The 24,269-nt window shown below is 36.2% G+C and overlaps 1 protein-coding gene across 1 annotated transcript in view; it reads left to right on the plus strand.

Moving 5' to 3' along the window:
• PTPN13 (protein tyrosine phosphatase non-receptor type 13) overlaps positions 1–24,269 on the plus strand; it is a 204,995-nt gene that overhangs the window by 52,850 nt on the left and 127,876 nt on the right. The window contains exon 3 of the mRNA XM_081303163.1: positions 10,456–10,634. Within this exon, the coding sequence (XP_081159289.1) occupies positions 10,456–10,634 (179 nt within the window). The remainder of the gene's footprint in view (positions 1–10,455; positions 10,635–24,269) is intronic.

Below are 24,269 nucleotides of genomic sequence, written 5' to 3' on the forward strand. Positions count from 1 at the left end.
TAACTGCTTAACTAGGGTGGCCAAAAAAGATATGATTGTTTTATTTTTATAAAGAAACCACCACCTTCAAGCAAACATTTTTAGAAGTCTTCAGCCTAAATATTACATGTATCAAATAGTATTATTCTCAAAGTTTGGATCCTCCTCAGGGAAATAAAAATTATTATTAATTTGAAGACCCTTTCTAGGTACTGGTTGTGTGCCTAATCACACATTTATTTATCAGATAGGATGGGAGAGATCAAAGGTGCTCATTGCAATGCTTGAACAGGTACAATATAGATATTTACTAAATTTATAGAAAGTGTTGGAGAAGAAACAAAACACATTAAAAGTTCTTTTGTAGTTTGTCTTAATTTTGAAATATTACCAAGTGAATATAATGTTATTAGGTGATGAAGGGGGGAAATTTTTCTTACCCATCACTAAGTTCATAGCTGAGGCCACTATTACCAAAGACAGATTAAAAGTGAAAGCATCAATATTTACTTAAAGTAACTTGTAGGTGAAATAGCAGCCTAAAGAAAGGAAGACCCAAAGAAATGAGTGACCTTGTTTCTGTATAGATTTTCTTTTGTTTTGGTTTTGGTTCTGGATATTGAACCCAGGGCCTTACACATTCCAAGCACAAGCTCTTCCAGGGAGCCACACCCCCATGCCAAACTGCCAGATTTTTATGCTAAATTTGGTGTATAAATTGAATTGTTATAAAGAAGTATGATTGTATAATGAAGTTTGATCTAATGGTAATCAACTTGGGGGATTTCAGAAGGCCTGTTTGTTTAGCTTCTTCTCTGTATCCCTGTGTTCAGAGAAAAGGATGATCCTTTCCTCCAGGTATAGGAAGGGTACCTCTTGAAAGAGGGTCTTATGATCTCTTTCAAAGGAGAAGGTTAAGAAAAGATCAGAACATGGCCTTTGTACTTCTGCAGTTTCCTCAAATGCCTGTGTGCCATGTTTGCGGGTAGCAAATCCCGATCCGTGCCAGTGGATAAGGCAGTTTACTTTTAAATGTCACTAGCATTCTCAGTTGGGTGCCATTTAATCAGCTCCTCCTTGTAAACAAGGAGGAACATTTTATTTTATTTTTAAAATTTGTTTTAGTTGTAGATGGACACAATACCTTTATTTTGTTTATTTTTATGTGGTACTGAGGATCGAACCCAGTGCCTCACATGTGCTAGGCAAGTACTGAACCACTGAGCTACAACCCCAGCCCCAAAGAGGAGCATTTTAGATTTCACTTCTAGTCTAACTTATCTCTGATAGGTATTTGACCTAATACAATGACTATTTTATAATTTGGATAAAGCAGTTACTTGTAACATTTTCTGACTTTCTATATCCCTTGTTTTTCCTTACTTACCCATCATTTTTGCCTTTCTTGTATCATTTTGTTTTCACTTGTAGCTTTATGAAAGTATATATAAGGTCAAATATATATGTAAATATATATGTGCTTTTAACATATTCCATTTTATGAGAAACTTATCAATTGATGTAGAATTGGAAGCAACTTAATTGAGCTATGACACCATTGTATTAATAATACCATTTAGTGTCCCCAAATAAGAGCAATGGTTCTTATACGTCTGTGATGTAGGTTGGTCTGAGCATCTGACTCCCCAGGAAGTGTCTTAAAAGTAGTGTGCAGAATTCTGTGCCTAGTCTTCAGAATTCACACAAAAATCCTCTTTTACTTAGGAGACAGAAGGTCTGTGTGTTTTTTAAAAATTATCTCAAGCTTCCAAAGTCAAAATACTTTGTAAATATGTTTGTTTCAATATCCAGGTTAACAAAGCTGATATTTGAAAGCTGAATCATTCTTGAAAATATAACTGAACTGGATTGGAGAATAGATTACAGATCCAGAACGTTCTCTGGGTGAATAATTAGGAGTTTTGGATATTTGGAAATTGAAAGAAAACTTTGCTTTCCTTCACAATGGAACTCCAAAATAACTGTGTGTGTGACCAGCATAGTCTTAGTTGATAAATTATTGTCACAGTACAGTTGGACAGAAGAGCACCTTTAAAACTTGTGGACCAGTACTATAGAGTTAAAATTGTAAACAAATTCTTTCCCCCCCTACCCAACTTCACTAGATGGTCTGTATGCATGGGTTCCATATCTGTGTATTTCATCAACCACATATTGAAAATGTGATTAGGCCTGTGATGGTCGTGTCAGTACTAGACACGTGTATAGACTTTTCTTTTTCTTGTTGTCATTCCGTAATTGTTATACAGTATAACAACCATTTACATCATATTGTGTATTATAAATAATCTAGAGATAATTTAGTATATATGGGAGAACATGCATAGATTATAGGCAAATACAATGCCTTTTTATATAAGGAACTTGAGCATCTGCAGATTTTGTTATCCATGAAGGGTTCTGGAACCAATACCCTAGGAATATTGAGGGTTAATTATATTTCAGTTACATTAGTATAATGACATTGTAGGGATCTTTAGAAAATTCATAGTTTTTATCTGTAACTTACAATTTGGAAAAAATATGTGAAAACATTTACAAAAGCATTTTCGTCATCATTTTGGCATATAATTTTTTTTAAAGAGAGAGTGAGAGAGGAGAGGGAGAGAGAATTTTTAATATTTATTTTTTTTTAGTTGGTGGACACAACATCTTTGTTGGTATGTGTTGCTGAGGATCGAACCCGGGCCGCACATATGCCAGGCAAGTGCGCTACCGCTTGAGCCACATCCCCAGCCCAGTATATAATTTTTGTAGATGTGATCTTTTAAATTTTTTTTTTTAGTTACAGGTGAATATAATACCTTTATTTTTTATTTTTATGTGGGTTGAAGATCAAATCCAGTGCCTCACATGTGCTAGGTGAGCACTCTACTGCTGAGCCATAACCCCAGCCCCCCAGTGATTTTTTAAAATTTATTTTAATTAGGTATATATGATGGCAGAATGCATTTTGATTCATTGTATACAAGTGAAGCACAACTTTTCATTTTGGATGTGATTTTTTTATTGATGATGATATAACACTTTGGAAAACAGGTTGAATAGTCTTGCTGTCAGGCTCAAAGAGAAGATTGTTGGGATTTTCTTTGTTGCAGTTGTTCACTTTCTCATTTATCATATGGTACACAGCAACAAATTTATTGTTTGTGAACACCTTTTATTTTACAGATGAAAAATAATATATGCATATGTGTGTGTATGTGTGTGTGTATTCATAGGCAATCTTTTATGTAACCCATTATGGTTTTGATGTGAAATTATCTAAAAATAAATAATGCTGGGTATTTTTTCATATGCACATTTGCCGTTTAATTATCTTCTTCAGTGAAATACCTGTTTATGTGTTTTGTTAATTTTTTATTTGCTGATGGTTGAGTTTTCTAGTCTTTGTATATTTTGTAAACAAGTATTGCAAATGTTAAAATAGTAATAACAAAAAGGGAGAAAAACTTAAAAAAAAAAAGAAGATTGGAAATGTTGGAAACCAAAGAAATATCAAAGAGAAGGAACTTAGTATATCAAAGGACTAAAATGAACAGATTTCTCCTCAAGAGTGTGTTAAAAATGGAAGATGGAATTGAAAGGAACTTCTGCTATTTCTTTTATGCTATTTGATCATGTGCCCAAGGAAGCTTACTAAAGAAGAAAGCAAATTCTTAAGTGACCTGCTTCCCTCTATCCACGTTGATCAATCAGTTAAGCCCTGTCATTTTTAACAATAATAATTGATTTGGTTTTACCCATGTAGATTGTCTATATATTACTTATTAAGCTCAGATCTCACCAGTGTTTTGTTAGCAAGTTGCATAATTCTAAAATTACCTCAAGAATCTTGCAAGTGCTTAACAAAACAAAACTACCAGAAGCTTAATTGATCATAAGCCATACCAAAATTCCAGTGGTTGTGGTTTGGATAAGCAGCTTGCATCTATTTAGTCATTTAAAAATAAACAGAAAATGTGTGTGTGTTGCGGGGGTGAGCTATCATTAAGAAATTAAAAATATCTTTTCTATTTTTCTTTTATTTTCTATTCTAGGGAAGAAAAACTCATTAAATAGATCAATTTAGAGTGACAACTTTGCATATCAGAATGCTACAACTTCTATTACAAATAGATTTTCTAAAATTATATGCTGATATGATAGTGATATATATTTAAATAAATATTTTCATTTAATAATTCATACTCTATTCCTAAGGATAACAACTAAGTACAGTAAAACATCTATTTGACAACTGTAGTTACTTAATAAATTGGCTTGTTTGTCAAATCTTAAGCCAATTGTTACAAATTGGGGAACTATGCTAACTAGGAATGCCATGTAATAAACAGAATACTTATTTAAGGGTTATTCCCCAAAGAATTAATTCTAATTAAAGAAAAATATAGCACTTTAGAGTACATCATACCTTAAATCACCTGTATTTCTAATATGACTTCTAGGTTAGAGGTGCCAAAAAATTCTCAAACATCTAGAATAGAGCAGTTTGAGACTTTAATCTGTTTTTCTGAAAATGATACTTGTTACGGATAGTACACTCCTTGTCTTCCACTGGGGAAAAACATGAAGTGATTGAGTTTGTATTTGAGTAGTGGTTGTTTTTAGATGAGTTGTTTATATCTGGTATCTTTAGAGAGGTTTTGTTAAATAGTCATGGAATTGTTCTAAGTGGGTTTTTTGTTGTTGTTTTGTTTCCCATTAATCCTCACAAAAGCCTTCTCTTTGAGATAACAATTGGCTTTACAGAGAAGGAAATTGAGGGACAGAGAGGCTATTTAAGATCATAGTTGTAAGCTATAAATGTCAAACCTAGGATTGGAACACAGGGCTTCTTGCTTAGTCTGTACTCCTAACCACTATGCATACCATCTTTCTTAAGTGAAACTACATGCTAAATTAATGAAGTCAGATATTAAAAAGAATGAAATGAAGCTGACAGTTTCTCTGATATGTTTCCAAATCTCCTAGATGAGCTTAGAGATTTGTATAATTAGCAAAGTCTGGGACCTACTATACCAGAATATAAACTCCAGAGAACAAAGCCTTGTGAGAGTTTATTAAATGCTATTGAGTGATTGACTGAATCAAAAATATTTATGTGATATAAAATGTCTTTAAAGAGTCTATCACTATCAGTTTGTATTATTATAGGAATCAGTTTCAATCATTTATACAATTTTATTTTCAAAAAAAGATTACTATTCTATCATGTTTCATATTAGAAGAGGTGAAATTTTAAAAAGTAGTAACAAAACTTAGGAGGAATTAATTAATTCAATGAATCTTACATAATTTATCACAAAACAGTAATATAAAAAATATTAAAATACAGGGGAACTAGTCTACACCCTTTTCTTGTTTGTACAATAAATTATACCAAGTGATTGAGATTTAACATGTATATTCATATGCACATATGAATTGAATTTTTGAGAGAATTTTGTATTATAGAGTGACTTCACCCAGTCCTTCAGGGTTTGGAACAAAGGCTTTTGCACAGATTTTTGACAGTTACCCTCATAGAATATATAGGAGGATGACAATTCTTTACTTGTGCTTGAATAGGCAAAGAAAAGGATTTTTCAGGTTGAAATCGTGCTGTTGATGTTCTAAGTCTTTACATTATTTCCTGATAATTTTGACTGTTGTTCCTTTGCTATGTTTGTTTCCCAGTTATGACCATTTTCCTAAATTTTTATACAACAAATGGAGGCATAAAAATTAAGAGGGGAACTAAAGGAAATGACAAGATTCCTCAGGAGAATATGAATGTTAAGTGGTCCATAGATTTTAAGTTTAAGAAAACTTGGAGGCAGAGGCAGGAGGATCACAAGCTTGAGACCAGCCTACATTACTTAGGGAGACACTGCCTCAAATAATAAATATATTTTTTAAAAAGGGAGGCAGGGGAGAATTCTATAATATAGAATCCTCTCAAAAATTCAGTTCATATTGCATATGAATATACATTTCAGATCAATCACCTGGTATAATTTAATGTACAAATGAGGATGGGGGAAAAGTTTAGAATAGTTTCAAGGGGCTGGGGTTGTGGCTCAGTGGCAGAACGCTTGCCTTGCACATGTGAGGCACTGGGTTCAATCCTCAGCACCACATAAAAATAAATAAACAGGGGCTGGGGATGTGGCTCAAGCGGTAGCGGGCTCGCCTGGCATGCGTGCGGCCCGGGTTCAATCCTCAGCACCACATACAAACAAAGATGTTGTGTCCGCCAAGAACTAAAAAATAAATATTAAAAATTCTCTCTCTCTCTCTCTCTCTCTCTCTCTCTCTCTCTCTCTCTCTCTTCTATCTTTAAAAAATAAATAAATAAATAAATAAACAAACAAAATAGTGATATTGTGTCCCTCTATAACTAAAAAAAAAAATAGTTTTGATGTTTTTTGAAGATGTAGTTCAATGGTAGAGAGCCACTGGGTTCAATCCCCAGGTACCTCCAACTACAACAACAACAAAAAGCTTCTCTGCATATCAAATTTCTGCTTATTGCTAACTTTCTCTAGCTACTTGAAATTCTCTTTAAGGAGCTTTTTTCTGGGGAATGTTGGTATAAGTCTCTAAATAGAGTCACTTGACTACTGGAATCAGTGCATATCAGATTTAGTCTTTCATAATAGCATTCTTGAGTGCAGTCAGCACACAACTAAAACACAGGACATAAAATTATAAGATCCTGGACTCTTATCTTAAAATATTCTTTTGTTAGCATTCTGTGAAAGATTTTGAAAACATTTGCTTTAAATTCCTTCCTTTAGTTATCAAGAAGGTGGATTAAAGACCAATTCTAACCACAAACTCTAAATTCCCTGATTTGTAGGTTTATGTAACTCTTTATAATTATTTTAAAATATATTTTGTGGTTTGACTATATTTTCTGAAGTATCCAATACTTAAATGTCATGTATGTGCTTTGGAAATTTGACAGCAATGTACTTTGTGGTCACAGTTTCTTTTGCTTTATTACCAGACATTTGAAAACTTTGTATCATTTTTTAAAAGGCAAATTATGACCCACCTTTGTAATTCTGTTTCTCACTGCTGCCCACCACTTCTCTGCTTAAAATTTTGGCTTGCCCAAACATAATAATTTCCTGACCACATGCCTTTGCTTTGGCTGTTTCTTCTCTTTGGAATTCTACCCTTGGCCATGATCAAGTGTTAACCCTCCCGAAAGGGCCTCGTGTATTATTAGAAGGAGGAAGAGGTGGCGGTGGGGTGGGTAGTGCAGAAAGGAAGAAAGAAAGAATTCTCTCCATTGTAGTTGAAGTAATTTTGCTATCCTTGAAACTTCCTTTTGTATTGTTTCTTTCTTACTTTTATACTATCTTATGTTTGTTTATGTACATACTTTATATCCCCAAGTAGCACTTTAGACTCTATTAGCAATGACTTGACATATCAAGAACATTATATTAATACATAGAGTGCTTAGAATCATGATACATATTAGGTGTTTAATAACAAAAATCCCAAATGTGTTATATAAAACTCGTTGAGCTATGCAATTTTTTGTTAGAGTAATAATAGTTTTACTGATCTTGTGCTGGTTAAGTGAATAAATCTTTTAATCATTTTAGAGTGATAAGCAATAGTGGATTGCTTTCACCTTCAACAGTTTCATGTTGGAAAAGACATAGAGTTGGTCTGTGGCCGAGGATGAGGAGGAGAGTGTGGACGTTCAGCCACACTGTTCAGCCTGTGTGGACGTGAACATCAGGGTAGCAAGATAGGACACAATGTTTAGATTTCTGTGACATTCAAGCCTTTATGATAGCTGTGATGCCCAATAATTTGTAACTTATAAACTATAATTTGTAATTTCCTGTAACAGGTGTACAAGAAATTATAAGGATCATACTCAAAATAAGGACTATCAAGAATTGAATGTGAGAGTTAGAATCCTACCCTCCTAACTTAGGTTCAAGGCTAGGTACAGGGGAACTGGACAGAAAGGCTAATAGAAGAACTAATTAAAATAGTGAGCGGAGATTGTCAGTAGTGAATGAAGTGTTGCGGGAAATTATAGCACTATACTTTCATGGATTCCCAAAAGAAGGAAGAACCTAGATAAAAAACTGAGAAGAAACAGTCTTCATGTTGGGAGTATACCAAGGAATATCCTTGATTTTCAGTTCTTTTCTATCTTAAATCATTTTATTAGAGATCAGTCACATGACTTCAAATCTGTTAAGCCAGGAACTCCCAAAAATATATCTCCATTCCTGACTTTCAACCCACATTCTAGATCCAACTGCCAGCTTGACATCTCCATTTCAATATCTAACAAATATCTTAACTTATATTAAGTCCCACCCTAGTACCCATTTTGGCAACTCATACTATCTAGAGTCATCTCCACCTTGTCTTCTCAGTTGATTGTACTCTGTTCTAGTTACTCAGATCAACACCTTGGAGTCATCCAGATTCCTGTCTTTCTCTTGGTCCCCATTCAGTCTGTTGGAAAATTCTATTATCACTACCTTTAAACTATGTTCAGTTTCCAGTGGATTCTCACCACCTCCACTACTACCACTCCGATTGCAGGCTGTCATCATCTTGTACCAGATATTAGTTCCTTGGCTTCCTAATTAGTCTCTTAGTGTTCATTCCCCCTTAGTGGATAATCTGAAAAGAATTAATTTTAGTTTTTTTATAATGTCTCTGATGTAAAATCTCAAGATTTTGAATAGTAGCTCTGCCTCATTAGAGTTCTTTTCTAGCCGTGTTGTATGTTGATTATTCATGAACTACTAAAGAAGCAGAATTTAACAGAAAATGTTCAGAGTGGCTGTGAAAGATAGCAATATACCTAGAATTCCCATCTGCAGTGACATATTGAAATGTATTTTGCCATAAGAATTGTGAGCCATGTTTCAACAGTCTGATGGGTGGTGAATTAAGGCTGTGGGGACTATTAATCTGTAACTCTGCATCAGCTCAGTGTAAGATGTGCTTACTAGTTAAAAGGTGTTTTCAAGCATACTTTTTAAATCAGAGTTATTAAAGGTGTATTTCATATTCAAAAAATGCAGGGACATTTTAATCTTCAGAAGAGGAATGAATTTTATTGTTTTTTTTTAATTCATTTTTTTTATGTAAGTCAAATTCTGATGACCTGACCATAGGTTGAAGTTAAGTCAAAGAACAATTTAGTTTTCAAAAGTTATTTTCAAGCCTGGTGCACACACCTGTAATCCAGATACTTGAGGCTGAGATAGGAGGATCACAAGTTCAACACTAGGCTCAGCAACTTAGGGAGATGTGTCTCAAAATTAAAAAGGGCTGGGGATGTAACGCAGTGGTAGAGTACCCTTGGGGTCAATACCCAGTATTGCAAAAAGAAAAAAAAAGTAAGTTGTTTTCTATAAAGCACAGATACTTGGATAAACTATTCCATGGATTTCTGTCAGTTTTTAATCATTTGAAGTAGAGGGATATTAGTATAATGCATTCAGATTGAACAATGAAACTGGTAGTCACAGGCCTTCTGTGACTTCTCTATAGTAATTTATCTTAAAACTTATATTAACTTCCTTTTGATTTGGGAGGACAAAACTAAGTTCCTTCTTATGATTTTGTTTTGTTGAGCTTGATGTCTGGCATTACTTTTAGAAGGAGACCTGCTGCAGTCTAAGAAATAAATGCTTCAAAAAATTCTTAAATATTCAGCTCTTAAGCATCTATACCGGCAGACATTAGAAACAAAAAATTAAGAGACTTCATTGCTCACATTGATAATACAAAACAAGCTACCCGAGAAATTCTAGTGAAATGATGAAAGAATACAAATAAGACAAAATTCAAATTCAAGCAAATACATTTTACTCAGAAAAAGTTTTTCATTGAGTTGGAAACATTACTAATTCTAAAACTGGGGAATTCTCAAAGACACTGATTTCTATCCATTTTAGGACCTATAGTCTAAATCAAGAAATCTTAATTTGGGGTCCATAAATGGGCTATAAACAGATCTATGAACCGTACAATTTTTGTACAGAGTCTTATATTTCTGGGCAGAGTCCTTGAGAGAGAGCCAAGGGCAATTTCTCAAAGGAATCCATGATTAAAAAAAAATATTAAAGTACTATTGATTCTTATTCATTTCTGTGTATCACTACAATAAAATACTTGAACCAAGTATGATTCTTGTAACTAGTAATAAGAATTCTCTATTTCTAGTTTCTAGAATCTGCTGTCCAGAGTTTGAAAGGTTCAGCCCATCAAGGCATTTTTAACAATGGTAGCAGTTATACTTCTATGAAGCCTACTTTCTTTTTGTAGCTCATTGATGTGGTATATGTAACTGTACATTCATATCTATACTAATAGACTGGAATGTACATTAAAGTGATCTCTTGTTCCTTTCATTATAATTTTAAGCAATAACTCTTTTTTTTTTCCTTTTCATTTCATGCAATTACAAACCAGTAAGCCTAACAGATCCTGCTGCCCTTGGCTTCATCATTTCTCCCTGGTCTCTATTGTTGCTGCCATCTGGTAGTGTGTCATTTACAGATGAGAACATTCCCAATCAGGATCTTCGAGCATTCACTGCACCAGAAGTTCTTCAAAATCAATCGTTAACTTCTCTCTCAGATGTTGAAAAGGTAACTGTTAAATATTTGTTGTTTCTGTTTGTTCTTTCTTTTGGGAAGGGCAACTACCCTACTTCAGCCCCCTGAAAAAAATTCCATTGAATTTTAATTTTAATTATTTATTCCAAGAGGTTTGTATTTATTTTATTTAAGAATTAAAAATAGTTCTATAAAGATTTATGAATCTAAGAAAAAATACTTTAAAAAAGTGAGCCATTATTAATTCATGTTAATAAATATTTATTAAATACCTTCTGTGTAGAAAACACTGCTCATCAGGAAAATACAAAAATAAATAGAAAGTGGGCTGTGATTAATGTGTATAGAAGAATCTGTATTCTATGGCAAGCTGAAACAAATGCTGTGGAGGGGATAAAGTGTTTTGAGAGTTTGCAAGAAAAGTAGTTAATTTTGAGTGTAGAATGATATTACAGAGAAGGCAGCATTTGGCTACAAAGAGCAAGGAGAATTTTTATAAGTGAAAAGAGGTAAAAAGGAAATTCCAATTAGTGTGTACTATGACAATACATTGTCCACTGTGGCTGGGAATGGTAGATCAGACCAAGTGGGCCAGAGCATTAACTGTTTGGATGGCTGTGGTTAAAGAAAGAAAGGGAGGCTGTAGGTCAACATGAGGAAGATTTTGAATGCCAGGGCTTGAGCCTTCCTTCTAAGGCAGTAGGAATCATATTTTTAAGACTGTTATATGATGGAATTTGTGATTTTGTGAGTTAAGCTTGACAAAAGTGGGTAGCTTGGGATCCACGATTTCATGGAAATCTAATTGGAAAGTTTTAATAACCTGGAAATAACTGCAAATACTATAATGCCTTCAGAACATAAAGAAGTGGATGGATGAAGGGGATACAGTGGAGGCAAAATAGACAGTTTCACAGTCTATTTGATGGAACAATCAAGAAGAAAGAAAATTTTGTTGTAGAAATATTTATTCTAACTACGGTGATACCATCGACTTTAGAATAAGATCTAATTTTCTTAAAGTTATGAAAAAAACTTGGGGGGTGAATATATTTTGTGTTATAAAGCAGACTGTGGGTAATTTAGATATGGAATTCTGGAACATTCAGAATTTGCTGTCAGCATCCTTTATCATACATTATTCCACGTAAGTGTAAAGAATAATGTAATAATTTCCTAATAGTAAAACTGTCACATTAAAAAGTATGCATATTTTACATTTCTAACACTTTGCCTCATTACCACCTGAAGGAATTGCAATCATTTATCTTTCTATTGATAATTATAATAATATTTACATTTTATATGTGTGAGAGGGAAGGAAATAAATGGTGATTAAGGGGGAGGAAAGCCCCTTGATTTGGGCCATCAGTTGTATATGTTAGGGCAAATCCAGCAAAGGCTTATCCTTTGTTTTCCTTGAAGTACTTAAGAAATTTGGGAGGTACAGACAACCAGTGAGAGAAGACAATAGCTATGAGGTGGAGTCAATGCTTTAGGCATTAGCCCTAAGAAAATTCCCATTACATGCAATGAGGTATTTGAAAAGGACTTTGTATACTATAGAGTATATACAGTCTTGGTCATTGTTAACATGTCATAAAGGCATTTAAATGTACTGGGTACTGTTTTATTAAGCTGGATAGATATAATAGACAGTTATTCATTTTTATTGTTATTTAACCAGCATGTATTCATTTTGTTCATTGTGTGATTCATTTATTAATACTTTTAAAAGACAGAGGGTGATTAGAATTTTGGGAATAGGCATAGTGTTTTTGAAAAGTATGTAATCCTTGAGATTTCTGAATCAGAATCAAGCTTCAGGGTGTTTGCAAACCAGTGAAATGGCATACTGAGTTTTGTGCATGTGAACATTTTTGTGAGAGGATGCTCATAACGTCATGTCTGGTGACCTCAGAAAAAATAAGAACCACTGTACTGCAGTAAAGCCATGGCTACCTTAGTTTTAAAAACCTCTGATGATCGGGGTGTGGTGGCCCAACCCGTAATCCCAGCAGCTTGGGAGGCTGAGGCAGGAGGATCTCGAGTTCAAAGCCAGCCTCAGTGAAAGTGAGGCACTAAGCAACTTAATGAGACCCTGTCTCTAAATAAAACACAAAATAGAGCTGGATATGTGGCTCAATGGTCAAGTGCCCCTGAGTTCAATCCCTGATACTTCCCTCCATTCTTCACAGTGTTTCTTTTTTTTTTTTTCAGTTTATTTATTTTTTATTTATTGGTTGTTCACAACATTACAAAGCTCTTGACATATCATATTTCGTACATTAGATTGAAGTGGGTTATGAACTCCCAATTTTACCCCAAATGCAGATTGCAGAATCACGTCGGTTACATATCCACAATTTTACATAATGCCCTATTAGTAATTGTTGTATTCTGCTACCTTTCCTATCCCCTACTATCCCCCCTCCCCTTCCCTCACATCTTCTCTCTCTACCCCATCTACTGTAATTCATTTCTCTCCTTGTTAATTTTCCCATTCCCCTCACAACCTCTTATATGTAATTTTGTATACCAATGAGGGTCTCCCTTCATTTCCATGCAATTTCCCTTTTCTCTCTCTTTCCCTCCCATCTCATGTCTCTGTTTAATGTTAATCTTTTCTTCCTGCTCTTCCTACCTACTCTGTTCATAGTTGCTCTCATTATATCAAAGAAGACATTTGGTATTTGTCTTCACAGTGTTTCTAAGTATACCATATCCATCTGTTGCTGTTGTATAGCACCTAGATGAAATAGGAGCTCTTAGTAATGTAAGCATTACCATGTTAATTTAATTACACCTTGACATCAGTGTTCTTCTGTATGCTTGTGTCTTTTCAGGCTGTACCGAAAGTAGAAATTTTGTTTATTAATAATGTGTATGGAAGTATTACTCTATTTGACTATACAAGTTGCTTGTAATAAATATAAATAATAGAACATTTTAATTTGTATTCTGTAAGAAATTGGTTGCTATTATACATTATTTTAACAAAGATCTGGCATACCTGGGATTATTTCTTTAACAAAATTTAAATGATTTGAAAATATTATTAAAAATTTGGAACATAGCCAAGTGTGGTGGTGCACACATGCAATCCCAGCTATTCTGGAGATGGTGGCAGAAGGATTGATAGCTTGAGGCCAGCCTGGACAACTTTATAAGACCCTTCTCAAAAATAAAAAGGCTAGGGATGTAGTTCAGTGGTACAGTGACCCTCAATAAACCCCCATTACAATAAATAAATAAACAAACAAAAACAAAAAAAGAAACCCATAAAATGTCATCCTAATAAAGTAGCATGTTGTATTTCTCTATATAGGATTTCATATCTGTATATATTGGTAAGGGTTCTCCCAAAAAACAGAATATGTGTGTTTGTGTCTGCATATGTCATATATCCATGTATATGCAAGCTGATAAACCCCAAAATATTCAGGGCAAGTTTGTAAGCTGAATTGAATACCCAGGAGAACTGATGGTGATGTTTCAGGCTGAGTTCAAAGGCCAGAAAACCATAGGGCTGATGAGGAAGTTTCAGTCCAAAGACTGGCAGTATTGAGGCTCAGGAAGAGCTTTTTCAGTCAAGTCCAAAGAAGGAAAACGTTGATGTCCCAATTTGAAGCAATCAGATGGAAAGATTCTCACTTACTTCCAAGAGTAAGCTTTTTAGTTCTTTTTAGGCTTTCCGAGGATTGGAACAGGCTGACTCAGGTTAGGAAGGGCAATCTGCTTTACTCAATATACTGATTTAATGTTTATCTCATGCAAGATACCTCTATAGAAACACCAAGAATAATGTTTGATCAAGTATCTAGGCATCTCATGGTCCAGTCATGTTGGCATGTACAATTAACCATTTCACTGTATACATTGGTGATCAGCAAGCGCACAATTTCACAACCTAGTTTTGAGGATTTTTTTGTCAATTTCATACAAAGATATATAAAAACTATTAACATTTTGTTAAAGAAATAATTCCAGCTATGCCAGATCTTTGTAGTAACTCTTTTGGCATACTGAGAAGTAAATATAACAAAGAATCTTAAAGCACTGGCTGTATCTGAAAAAAAAAAAATCACAAATCAAAGTTAATGTAATTGAGTATGCAATCACTATTTTATGCTAATGTTATGGAAAGTATTTTTCATATATGTGGAAAGTATTTTTCATATATGTGAAAAATGTTTTTCATGTAAGAGTTGTTTTGCAAAAGTATTAACATACAAGCTTCATTGAAATGAAAATGAAACCTAGAGAAGTTTGATACAGATCAAATGCATTATGCTCTCATGGACTGCATGCACATTTAATTTAATTTAGCAGATATGTATTAAATATCTACTGTGTACAAGTTCTGTGTTAGTTAAGCTGGGAGCAGTAGTGCATGCCTGTATTCCCAGCTACTCTGGAGGCTGGGGCAGAAGGATCACAAGTTTGAGGCAACTTAGCAAGACGTGTCTCAAAATCAGAAAGAGCTGGGAATGTGGCTCAGAGGTAGAGTATCCTTGGGCTTAATCTCCAATACCAGAAAAAAGAGAAGGAGAGAGAAAAAAGAAAATGTGTCCAAAAGACTCTTTCCCTCAAGAAAGACAAGAAAGAATCCAGCTATAATATAAGAAAGTATTAAACAACTGCTTCATTAGAAATACAAACAAAACATAACTGTTACCTCTACCACGCGGCCTGCGCAGTGGTTTCATTAATGAGGTTCTGGCATTCAGTTAGTTAGAAGAGATCAAAATAAAACACACAGACAGTACCTTATTTTAATGCTAGGTCCGAGACGGCTCGGTCTCCCTGTTTCCCTGCCTCCAGCCGCTCAGCAGGGCAGCGAGGATTACTCTGGGCTAGCAGGAGAGAGAGAGAGCGAACACGCCGGGGATCAGCCTTTTATTTGGGGGAAACAAGAGATTCAGGGGAGAATTCCATCCAATGAAGGTTGAGGGGGGGCTGTACTCCAAGGTCAGGGTCAGTGATTGGGTCTCCAGGGTCAGTGGTTACGCACACCCCCACACGGATGGGCTCTCTCATCAGGAAAGGGTCGGGATAACTCCGACACAGCCAGAGTGCCTCAGGCCCTTAACGGGAGTCACCCAATCACGTGTCAGAATGGCTCCCCACATATTCCCCCTTTTTATTCTTAACAATGAGGCGGCGGTTCACTCTCTGGAGTCCCCGGATTCTTGATTGGAGGACTCGCCATCCTATAGTTACAATACAAAAGAGAATTAACAGCAAAGAGAATAATCCAATAATGTACCAAGCGGAGTGTTTAAGAATATTTCCAGGGTTGAATCCATTTAATTCCTTCAATATTTGGTTAGCCAAAGAAGAAGGATCTGAAAAATCAGCTCTATTATTTTGAATGTCTTGGATATGGTGATGAAGTTCCAGAATATCCAAGCTATTATTACTATTTTGCCAAATGCCTAATAAATGGGTTTTAACCTTCTCCCAATCCCAGAGAGAAGCATTGTACTTGGCAGCTGTAACACATACATACTTATAATTAGCATGGCATTTAAGCCTTTCCTTAAATTTTAAGGCTGAAAGTTCATTACCAATGTTAATAACAGTCGCCTCTAAGGCGTTTAACTTAGTCTCAATCCTTTCATCAATATTTACTTGATTACGCAGAGCCTTGGAAGTATTTTGAGCTAAATTATTAAGAAATTTTGCATGCTGAATATTCTGAGACAATGTCAGAGATGCAGAGACGGTTGAGGCAATAAATGAGACCAGTGCTAAGACACCAACAATTATGACTCCAATAGCACGTTTAGGTCTTGTTAGCTGGGCATGAATTTGCTGTAAAACTTGTAAACCAGCATCAGCATACCATGGCTCTGAAATATTAGCAGGTAATAAAACAAAAGAGGGCTGATGAAGTATCAGCACTCCTTTTCCTCCATTATACCTAGAAATACAATTGGTTAGGTTGCACTTATTACAAGTAACAAAATATCTATCATCTATCCATCTAACTTTTACATTTCCAATAATTAAAACATAAGGAGATTGGACACAGGCTCTTAGGCCATAGCAAGATCCCTCTTTACAGTTCTTGCCGACAAATTTTGGTAAAGGTTTGTCTGAAAAATGTAAATACTCTGAGGCAGCAATTAAACGCCAAATATCTCTTTGAATGCCTCCTTCACTATAAGTCAAAATATTACTAACAAATCCTGCAGGTGTCATAGCAGAATTTCTTCGTAATTGTCTCTCATCAATTTTTGGAGACCAGTCTAAAATATACCCACTAGCTTTAGACACCTTATGTTGTACAGGAAAGGTATTTACACAATCCATCCATTTAGGAAAGGTGCCAATTTCAATTATAGAACTATTTGGACAGTGGGGTACCGGTGGGGGTTTTGCAGAAATGACTGGCTTGTTATGGGAAAGTCCCATCTTAATTACTGATCTAGTATTAGGTTTTAAGTCTCCATAAATAGAATTATTTGTCAGTCTAGGTTTACCAATCGCTGTCTTTTCTTCAAATGATACTTTCAGACAGCCAGCATGTTTATCATGTGACCAACATAGGGGTAATTGGGCACTGTAGCCAGAATAATTAAATCTAGTCACATGATTGGGAGTAATATGAGTATCTGTAAATCCTCCCATCATGAATGAGTCATTAGTAAATACTGGAATAGATTCTCCAGTCCACACAGCTGGGTGTACCAGGGGTGGATCTGGGAAATAAGTCCAATAAGTGTCTACTTGATTCCCTTTTACCTGACAGCCCAGTAGGGCAATTACTGTCGCTACCATCAAGACTGGGGTCCTGTTCTTTCCTAGGCGTCGAAGTATTTGGGAAGCCTGGGTTGTCAATTTCTTCACATCTTTCCACGAAATCAGCTTCTCGGCTGGTTCAATCTGGTCTTTCTTCATCTTTTTCCGATATCTCCTCCTTCTGGGTTGTGGCTCCTCCGTGTCTATCCTCAGTCGCTTGAGTCTGGGTTCTATCTCCTCCATGTCTGATAGCACGTTCAGGCACCCAGATAGGACGAAAAGCACCTTCTGGAAAAATACAAGCATGCCCTCGGCCCCATGATATTACCGGATCTGGGCCCTTCCACTGACCAGTCTGTAAATCTTTCCACAGAACTCTGCCTAAAGGGCCTGTCACCGAGGGAGACATTTGCCTCTCAGCAGCAGTGTGACCTTCTGTGTCACAGTTTAAAAAATTTAAAACAAATAAGGCATGATTAAGGCTATTTTGGGGAGTCATTATCTTATTCCCCCTTTTTAATTTTTGTAATTGAAGTTTAATAGATAAATGAGCTCGTTCTACAATGGCTTGACCTTGGGGGTTATAAGGAATTCCTGTTTTATGATTAATTTGAAACTCTTGGCAAAATTGTTGAAAAGCAGAGCTTGCATAAGCTGGAGCATTATCTGTTTTAATCTGCATAGGACACCCTAAAACAGAAAAAGCTGCTAAGCAATGAGAAATTACATGTTGAGTATTTTCCTTAGTACGTGCTGTGGCAAAAATAAATCTAGAATAAGTGTCCACTATGACATGCACATAACATTGCTTACCAAATTGAGGAATATGAGTTACATCCATTTGCCATATTTGATTTGGTTTTAAACCACGGGGATTTACCCCTGATGGCAGAGATGGAGTGTAAATAACACACTTAGGACATTGGCTTACAATCTGACGAGCCTGTTCTCTGGTAATACTGAATTTTTTACGTAAGCTAGAAGCATTTTGATGATGCAAGGAATGGGAAGCTAGGGCACAGTCATATGAAGACATCTGTTGACAAAAAGCTACTAATTTATCAATATTATCATTACCTGCAACCAAAGGTCCAGGGAGGCTAGAATGTGCTCGGATATGTCCAATAAAATATGGGTACTTTCTCATTAGCACTGTCTTTTGTAAATTATGAAATAATTCAAATAACTCCTGTGATGAAGTAAACCCAATAACTGAGGTTTCAATATTTTTGGTAACTCTGACTGCATATAAGCTGTCAGAATAGATATTAATAGGCTCATTTGAAAAATAATCTAAGGCCAAAATCAGGGCTTGAAGTTCTGCCCTTTGAGCTGAAGTATAAGAAGTTTGTATTACCTCTGTGTGAACACGGCTGAAGAAACCTGCCTTACCAGAGCTGGAACCATCTGTGAACACCGATAAAGCTCCCTCTATTGGATGGGAAAGTACAATCTTTGGAAAAATAAGTGATGTTAATGATGCAAATTGTACAATCTTATCACGAGGATAATGGCTATCTATCTGGCCAGGGAAATCTGCAAAAGCTATCTGCCATGAACTAGAAGTTTGAAAAAGCCAATTAGTCTGTTGAACAGAAAATGGAATAATTATGATATCAGGCTCAGATCCAATTAATTGTAAAATCCTAGTTCTACCCTTAATCACTAATTGAGCTGTAGAATCATGAAAAAGTGTTAATGTCTTTTGAGGGGAATGAGATAAGTAAATCCATTCAATAACTCCTAATTTTTGCCATATGGCTCCTGTTGGGGTATGTTCAGTTGGAAATATTAATAAATATATTATTTCTTTAGGATCTATTCTAGTAAGCTGTGCATTTTTAATTGCAATTTCCACTTTCCTTAAGGCTGCTTTGGCCTCCAAAGTTAGTTGACGTGGAGAGGTTGGAGAAGGATTTCCTTGTAATATCTGAAATAAAGGACTTAACTCAGAAGTAGTTAACTTTAAGGATGGTCTTAGCCAGTTAATATCTCCTAATAGTTTTTGAAAATCATTAAGGGTACGTAACTCCTTAACTCTTATCTGAAGATTTTGAGGACGGATTGTACTCCCTTGAATTATCTGACCTAGATATTGAAAAGGAGATACCTTTTGAATTTTTTGAGGAGCTACACTTAAACCCATAGTTGTAAGTGAGGTCTCTAACTGAGTAAAAATTTCTGAAAGTACTTCTGAATTAGCATGGGCCAATAATATATCATCCATAAAATGAATAATGTATGCATCAGGGAAGCTATTTCTAATGGGATCTATTGCCTGATCAACATATTTTTGACACAGGGTAGGGCTATTACGCATTCCCTGAGGGAGGACTTTCCAGCAGTATCTTTTAACAGGTTCCTTAAAATTAACTGCTGGGACAGTGAAAGCAAATTTTTCACAATCTTCAGGATGTAACCTTATAGAGAAAAAACAGTCTTTTAAATCTATTACCATCAAGCTATAATCTAAAGGAATGGCTGTGGGGGAGGGAAGTCCTGGCTGTAATGATCCCATAGGCTGAATTATCTGATTTATTGCTCTTAAATCCTGCAGTAATCTCCAATTTCCTGACTTTTTTTTAATAACAAAAATAGGTGTATTCCAAGGGCTAAGTGTTGGTTCAATATGACCAGCTTGAAGTTGTTCCTCAACTAATCTATGAATTATTTTAAGCTTTTCCCCTGAGATGGGCCACTGAGAAATCCAAATAGGCTCTTCTGTGAGCCATGTAATTTTTTCAGCTGTTTTAAGGATCGGGGAAGTACTCAGTGCCCCTAATAAAAATTTTGTCCTGAAGTATTTACTAATCCTTGCCGTGTAAACTGGCTTGTAAACAGATATTCTTCCTGAAAGTTTTCCCTATCATCTCCAGGAAAATACCTCTGATTAATTTCTTCAACTGACCTTATAGAATTTGGGGTGACTAGTAGTAGTCCCATTTTGGCTAAGATATCTCTTCCCCATAGATTAGCTGGTAAAGACTCTAACACATAAGGCTTAAATATTCCACTGTTCCCATCAGAATCTTCCCAACGGAGATAGTTGGCACTTTGAGCAGGCTGTGAAATTTTTCCTATTCCTTCTAGATTAGCTGAGGCTGTATGTAGAGGCCATGTCCTGGGCCAAAATCGGCTGGACAATATTGAACTATCAGCCCCTGTGTCAATTATTCCTAGGAAATTTTTATTATTAATTCTAAGTTTTAATAAAGGGCGTTCTTGTCGCACTAACTGGGACCAATATACTCTGTCCGGCGGTTTAGAAACTGAATCTGCCGGCAGGTGCCTTTCTGAGACACAAGGCAATAATATTAATTGAGCAAAAATATCCTTTGGGGTGAGTCTTAGGGCATAATTGGATCTTACAGTAACATATAATTGCCCTTTAAATTCTGAATCTATCACACCAGGTATTACTTCAATAGCTCCCTTTAAATTATTACGCCCCAAAATTAAACCTACAGTATTTTCAGGAAGCGGCCCGAAAATCCCAGTAGGGATTTGTGTTGGTCCCGTTTCAGGATCTAATTCAACTGTCTCTGAAGGTCCTAAGAAAACTGTCTGTGATCCATGTCTCTGCTCCGGTAAAAATCGCGGACTGTCCTGGTCGGCGCCGCTAGTGACGTCACACTGTGCGACGTCTCCCCATATTGTTTCTGGGCCCGGGGAGGGGCCGAACGGAAGTTTTTTGTCCCCTCGCTAGGAGGAAATACTTGTGGCGAGAAGGCGGGCTCATCCGCGCCACCCGAATCAACCACGTGGCGCCGAGTCCTGCAATATCTATTATCGCCAGTAGATGGAGCCCTAAACCTAAATTTGCGTTGGCGACATTCGTAGGCGAAATGACCGGGTTTTCCGCAAACGTAACACTTGCTGCGGGACTTCTGAACTGAATTTTGTGGCCCCAAAGTTTCCTTTAATACTGTTGCTAAGGCTACCGTTTGCAACTGAGTGGAATCTAAGTCAGAACACAAGCGAATATACTCAGAAATTGTTCCTTTCTTACGATGGGGGCGGAGAACATCTTGGCAAATTTTGTTTGCGTTCTCAAAAGCCAATTGTCTAACAATAAATTCGCTAGCTCCTGGGTCTCCGATGGACCTGTTCGCAGCCTGATATAGTCGGGCTACGAAATCTGAATAAGTCTCACTGGCACCTTGTCTGATTTTGGTAAGAACTAAATTGGACTGGTCCTTGGGGACAATTTGCCTCCAGGCACGTTTTGCACAATCAGTTATTTGATTGTACACTACAAAATCATAATTTAACTGTCTTTCTAAATCAGCAAAATCTTCAGTCCCTAAAAACATCGTTACTGGCGTTTCTATGCCCTGTCTTCGGTTTCTTTCTGCCTGTTCATTACAAAAATCAGTCCAGTAAGTTTTCCAAAGTAAGTAATTTCCCCCGCTCAGACAAGATCTGGCTAAAAAAACCCAGTCACTAGGAGGAAGGGGTTGTGAGCAGATATTTTCTATCAGACTCTGAACAAAAGGCGAATTTGGGCCGTACGTTTCACATGCATTTTTTAATTCCTTGATAGTTTTAAATGGAATTACAGCATGAATTCTAACTCTCTGATTTTGCTCATCAGTTTGCTCAAAAACTGGAAAGAGGTGAAAACCAGTAGTATCCTCCCCCATTTCTTGAGCCTTCTTAATACCTTGCTGAACTGGGGTAAGAAAAGTCATCTTTAATTCAGCACACCTGTTAAATTTGGTTCTTCTAGCAGGTATCGGCTGAATTTCAAAGGCTTGGGCAGGTGGTGCTAAATGCAATCTATTAAAATTTCTCTCTAAGTCCTGAGTTTCTATGTCTAATTCTTCTTCCTCAGACTGCGAGCTGCTATCAGACTCTGTACTATCGCCATTTGGAATTTGGGTTTCTAACTCACGTGGCTGAGAAGAAACCTGAGCCCCGCTAGGAGTTTCCTTTGTATTTTCCTCTCCAGGAAGATTGGTTACCACTTCTGGAGGGCTCTCCAAGATTAGAGATGCTTCTTCTTTATCATGCTGTTCTGTATAATCTGTCTGCGGGCTAGCTTGCACATTTCTAACCTTTGTTTTAGCTCCTAGCGCTTTTGTTTTAAAACGGCTCAAAGGAAAGGAAATTAACTTAGCCTCAGGCTGATTTTCCATTTGAATAGACCTAATGGCTCTTTGAATACCTCTCAGAAGCTCTTCTGGTGGCCACGGACTCTGGTCCATGTATTCAAAGAGACAAATTTCTAGGGCCGTCCAAGTTTTCTGTATATTCTCTATGTCTCCAGGTATTTCAGTAGAAAGACAAACTCTCTGTAACTTTCTTCCTAATTTCTCCCAAGTAAGTAAATTTGGAGACTCTTGGTCACAAAACCAAGGACAATATTCACCTACAATCTTTAAGAATTGCAATAACTGAGTTTTCTTTATCTGTTTTCCTTTCTGATTAATTATACTGTCTAAAATAGTTAGATACATTTCCTTATCCGAAGAAGTAGAATTTCCCATTTTAAGTAAATTAACGTCTCTTTCCTTCAATAGTTCCTGGTACTTTTGTGACTCAAATGTCATTTTTTTCTTTCTCTTATCTTATTTCTATTTTCTTTATCCTCTTTATTACTTTTGTGACCCAAATGTCACCTCTTTCTTTTCTTTATTCTTTATTCCTTACTTTCCTTTATTTTCTCTTTATTTCTTTATTTCTATTTCCTTATCTTCCTTTCTCTTTATTTCTTTCCCTTAATCTTTTTAGCGCGCGCTTCCACTCAATCTAACTAATTCAGAATGCCCCCCTCTTGGGCGCCAATTCTACCACTCGGCCTGCGCAGTGGTTTCATTAATGAGGTTCTGGCATTCAGTTAGTTAGAAGAGATCAAAATAAAACACACAGACAGTACCTTATTTTAATGCTAGGTCCGAGACGGCTCGGTCTCCCTGTTTCCCTGCCTCCAGCCGCTCAGCAGGGCAGCGAGGATTACTCTGGGCTAGCAGGAGAGAGAGAGAGCGAACACGCCGGGGATCAGCCTTTTATTTGGGGGAAACAAGAGATTCAGGGGAGAATTCCATCCAATGAAGGTTGAGGGGGGGCTGTACTCCAAGGTCAGGGTCAGTGATTGGGTCTCCAGGGTCAGTGGTTACGCACACCCCCACACGGATGGGCTCTCTCATCAGGAAAGGGTCGGGATAACTCCGACACAGCCAGAGTGCCTCAGGCCCTTAACGGGAGTCACCCAATCACGTGTCAGAATGGCTCCCCACAGTTACCTAAAAGAAAATACCCTATCCTGTTTAAAAGAATTTATATGACATATATAGTGGAAAACATCTCTGGCCTATCAATAATGGGTAAAATTGTCATCAACAAAGAAAAAGAAAACATATTTTCGGTGAACAAAAAAAGTTTACAAAAGGTGAGGAAGAAAAGGATGTATTTTTTCATCATAGAATTATCGAGTAATGCTGACGTGTTTAGATTGTGATAGGAAAAAGTGTGATAACAAGGAAAACCTGCCTGCAACATGGAAGTGGAGGCAGATCAGTAAGACTTGAAAGTCACAGTTCGGATTTCTGAAAATTGGCAGTAATGAAAATACTTGAAAAGTGGATTGATTTTTCTATCCTGTAATTTAGTGATAAATTTAGGGAGCAATATAAGGTACAGATTAAAATGCTGTGAGATTCTAAGAATGGAACTCATTTTTATTTGTATATCTCAACAATTTCTAAAGAGGATTTGAGACAGTCTATAGTATTAAAAAATAAAGATAAGAAAATAGGAACAGAGTGAAGTAAAGGCAAGAAAATAATGAAATTGGGGGAAAAGAAAAGATGGTTACTTATATATTTAATCATCTTCCATCTCAGCTGATACTGTGCTCCTTGTCTCACAGAAAAAAATACCAGCACTTGAGAGACACTTTCCCCAGGATCCAATTATCAG

This window comes from Spermophilus citellus (genome assembly GCF_964194105.1).
Source record: "Spermophilus citellus genome assembly, chromosome: 8".
Lineage (NCBI taxonomy): Eukaryota > Metazoa > Chordata > Mammalia > Rodentia > Sciuridae > Spermophilus > Spermophilus citellus.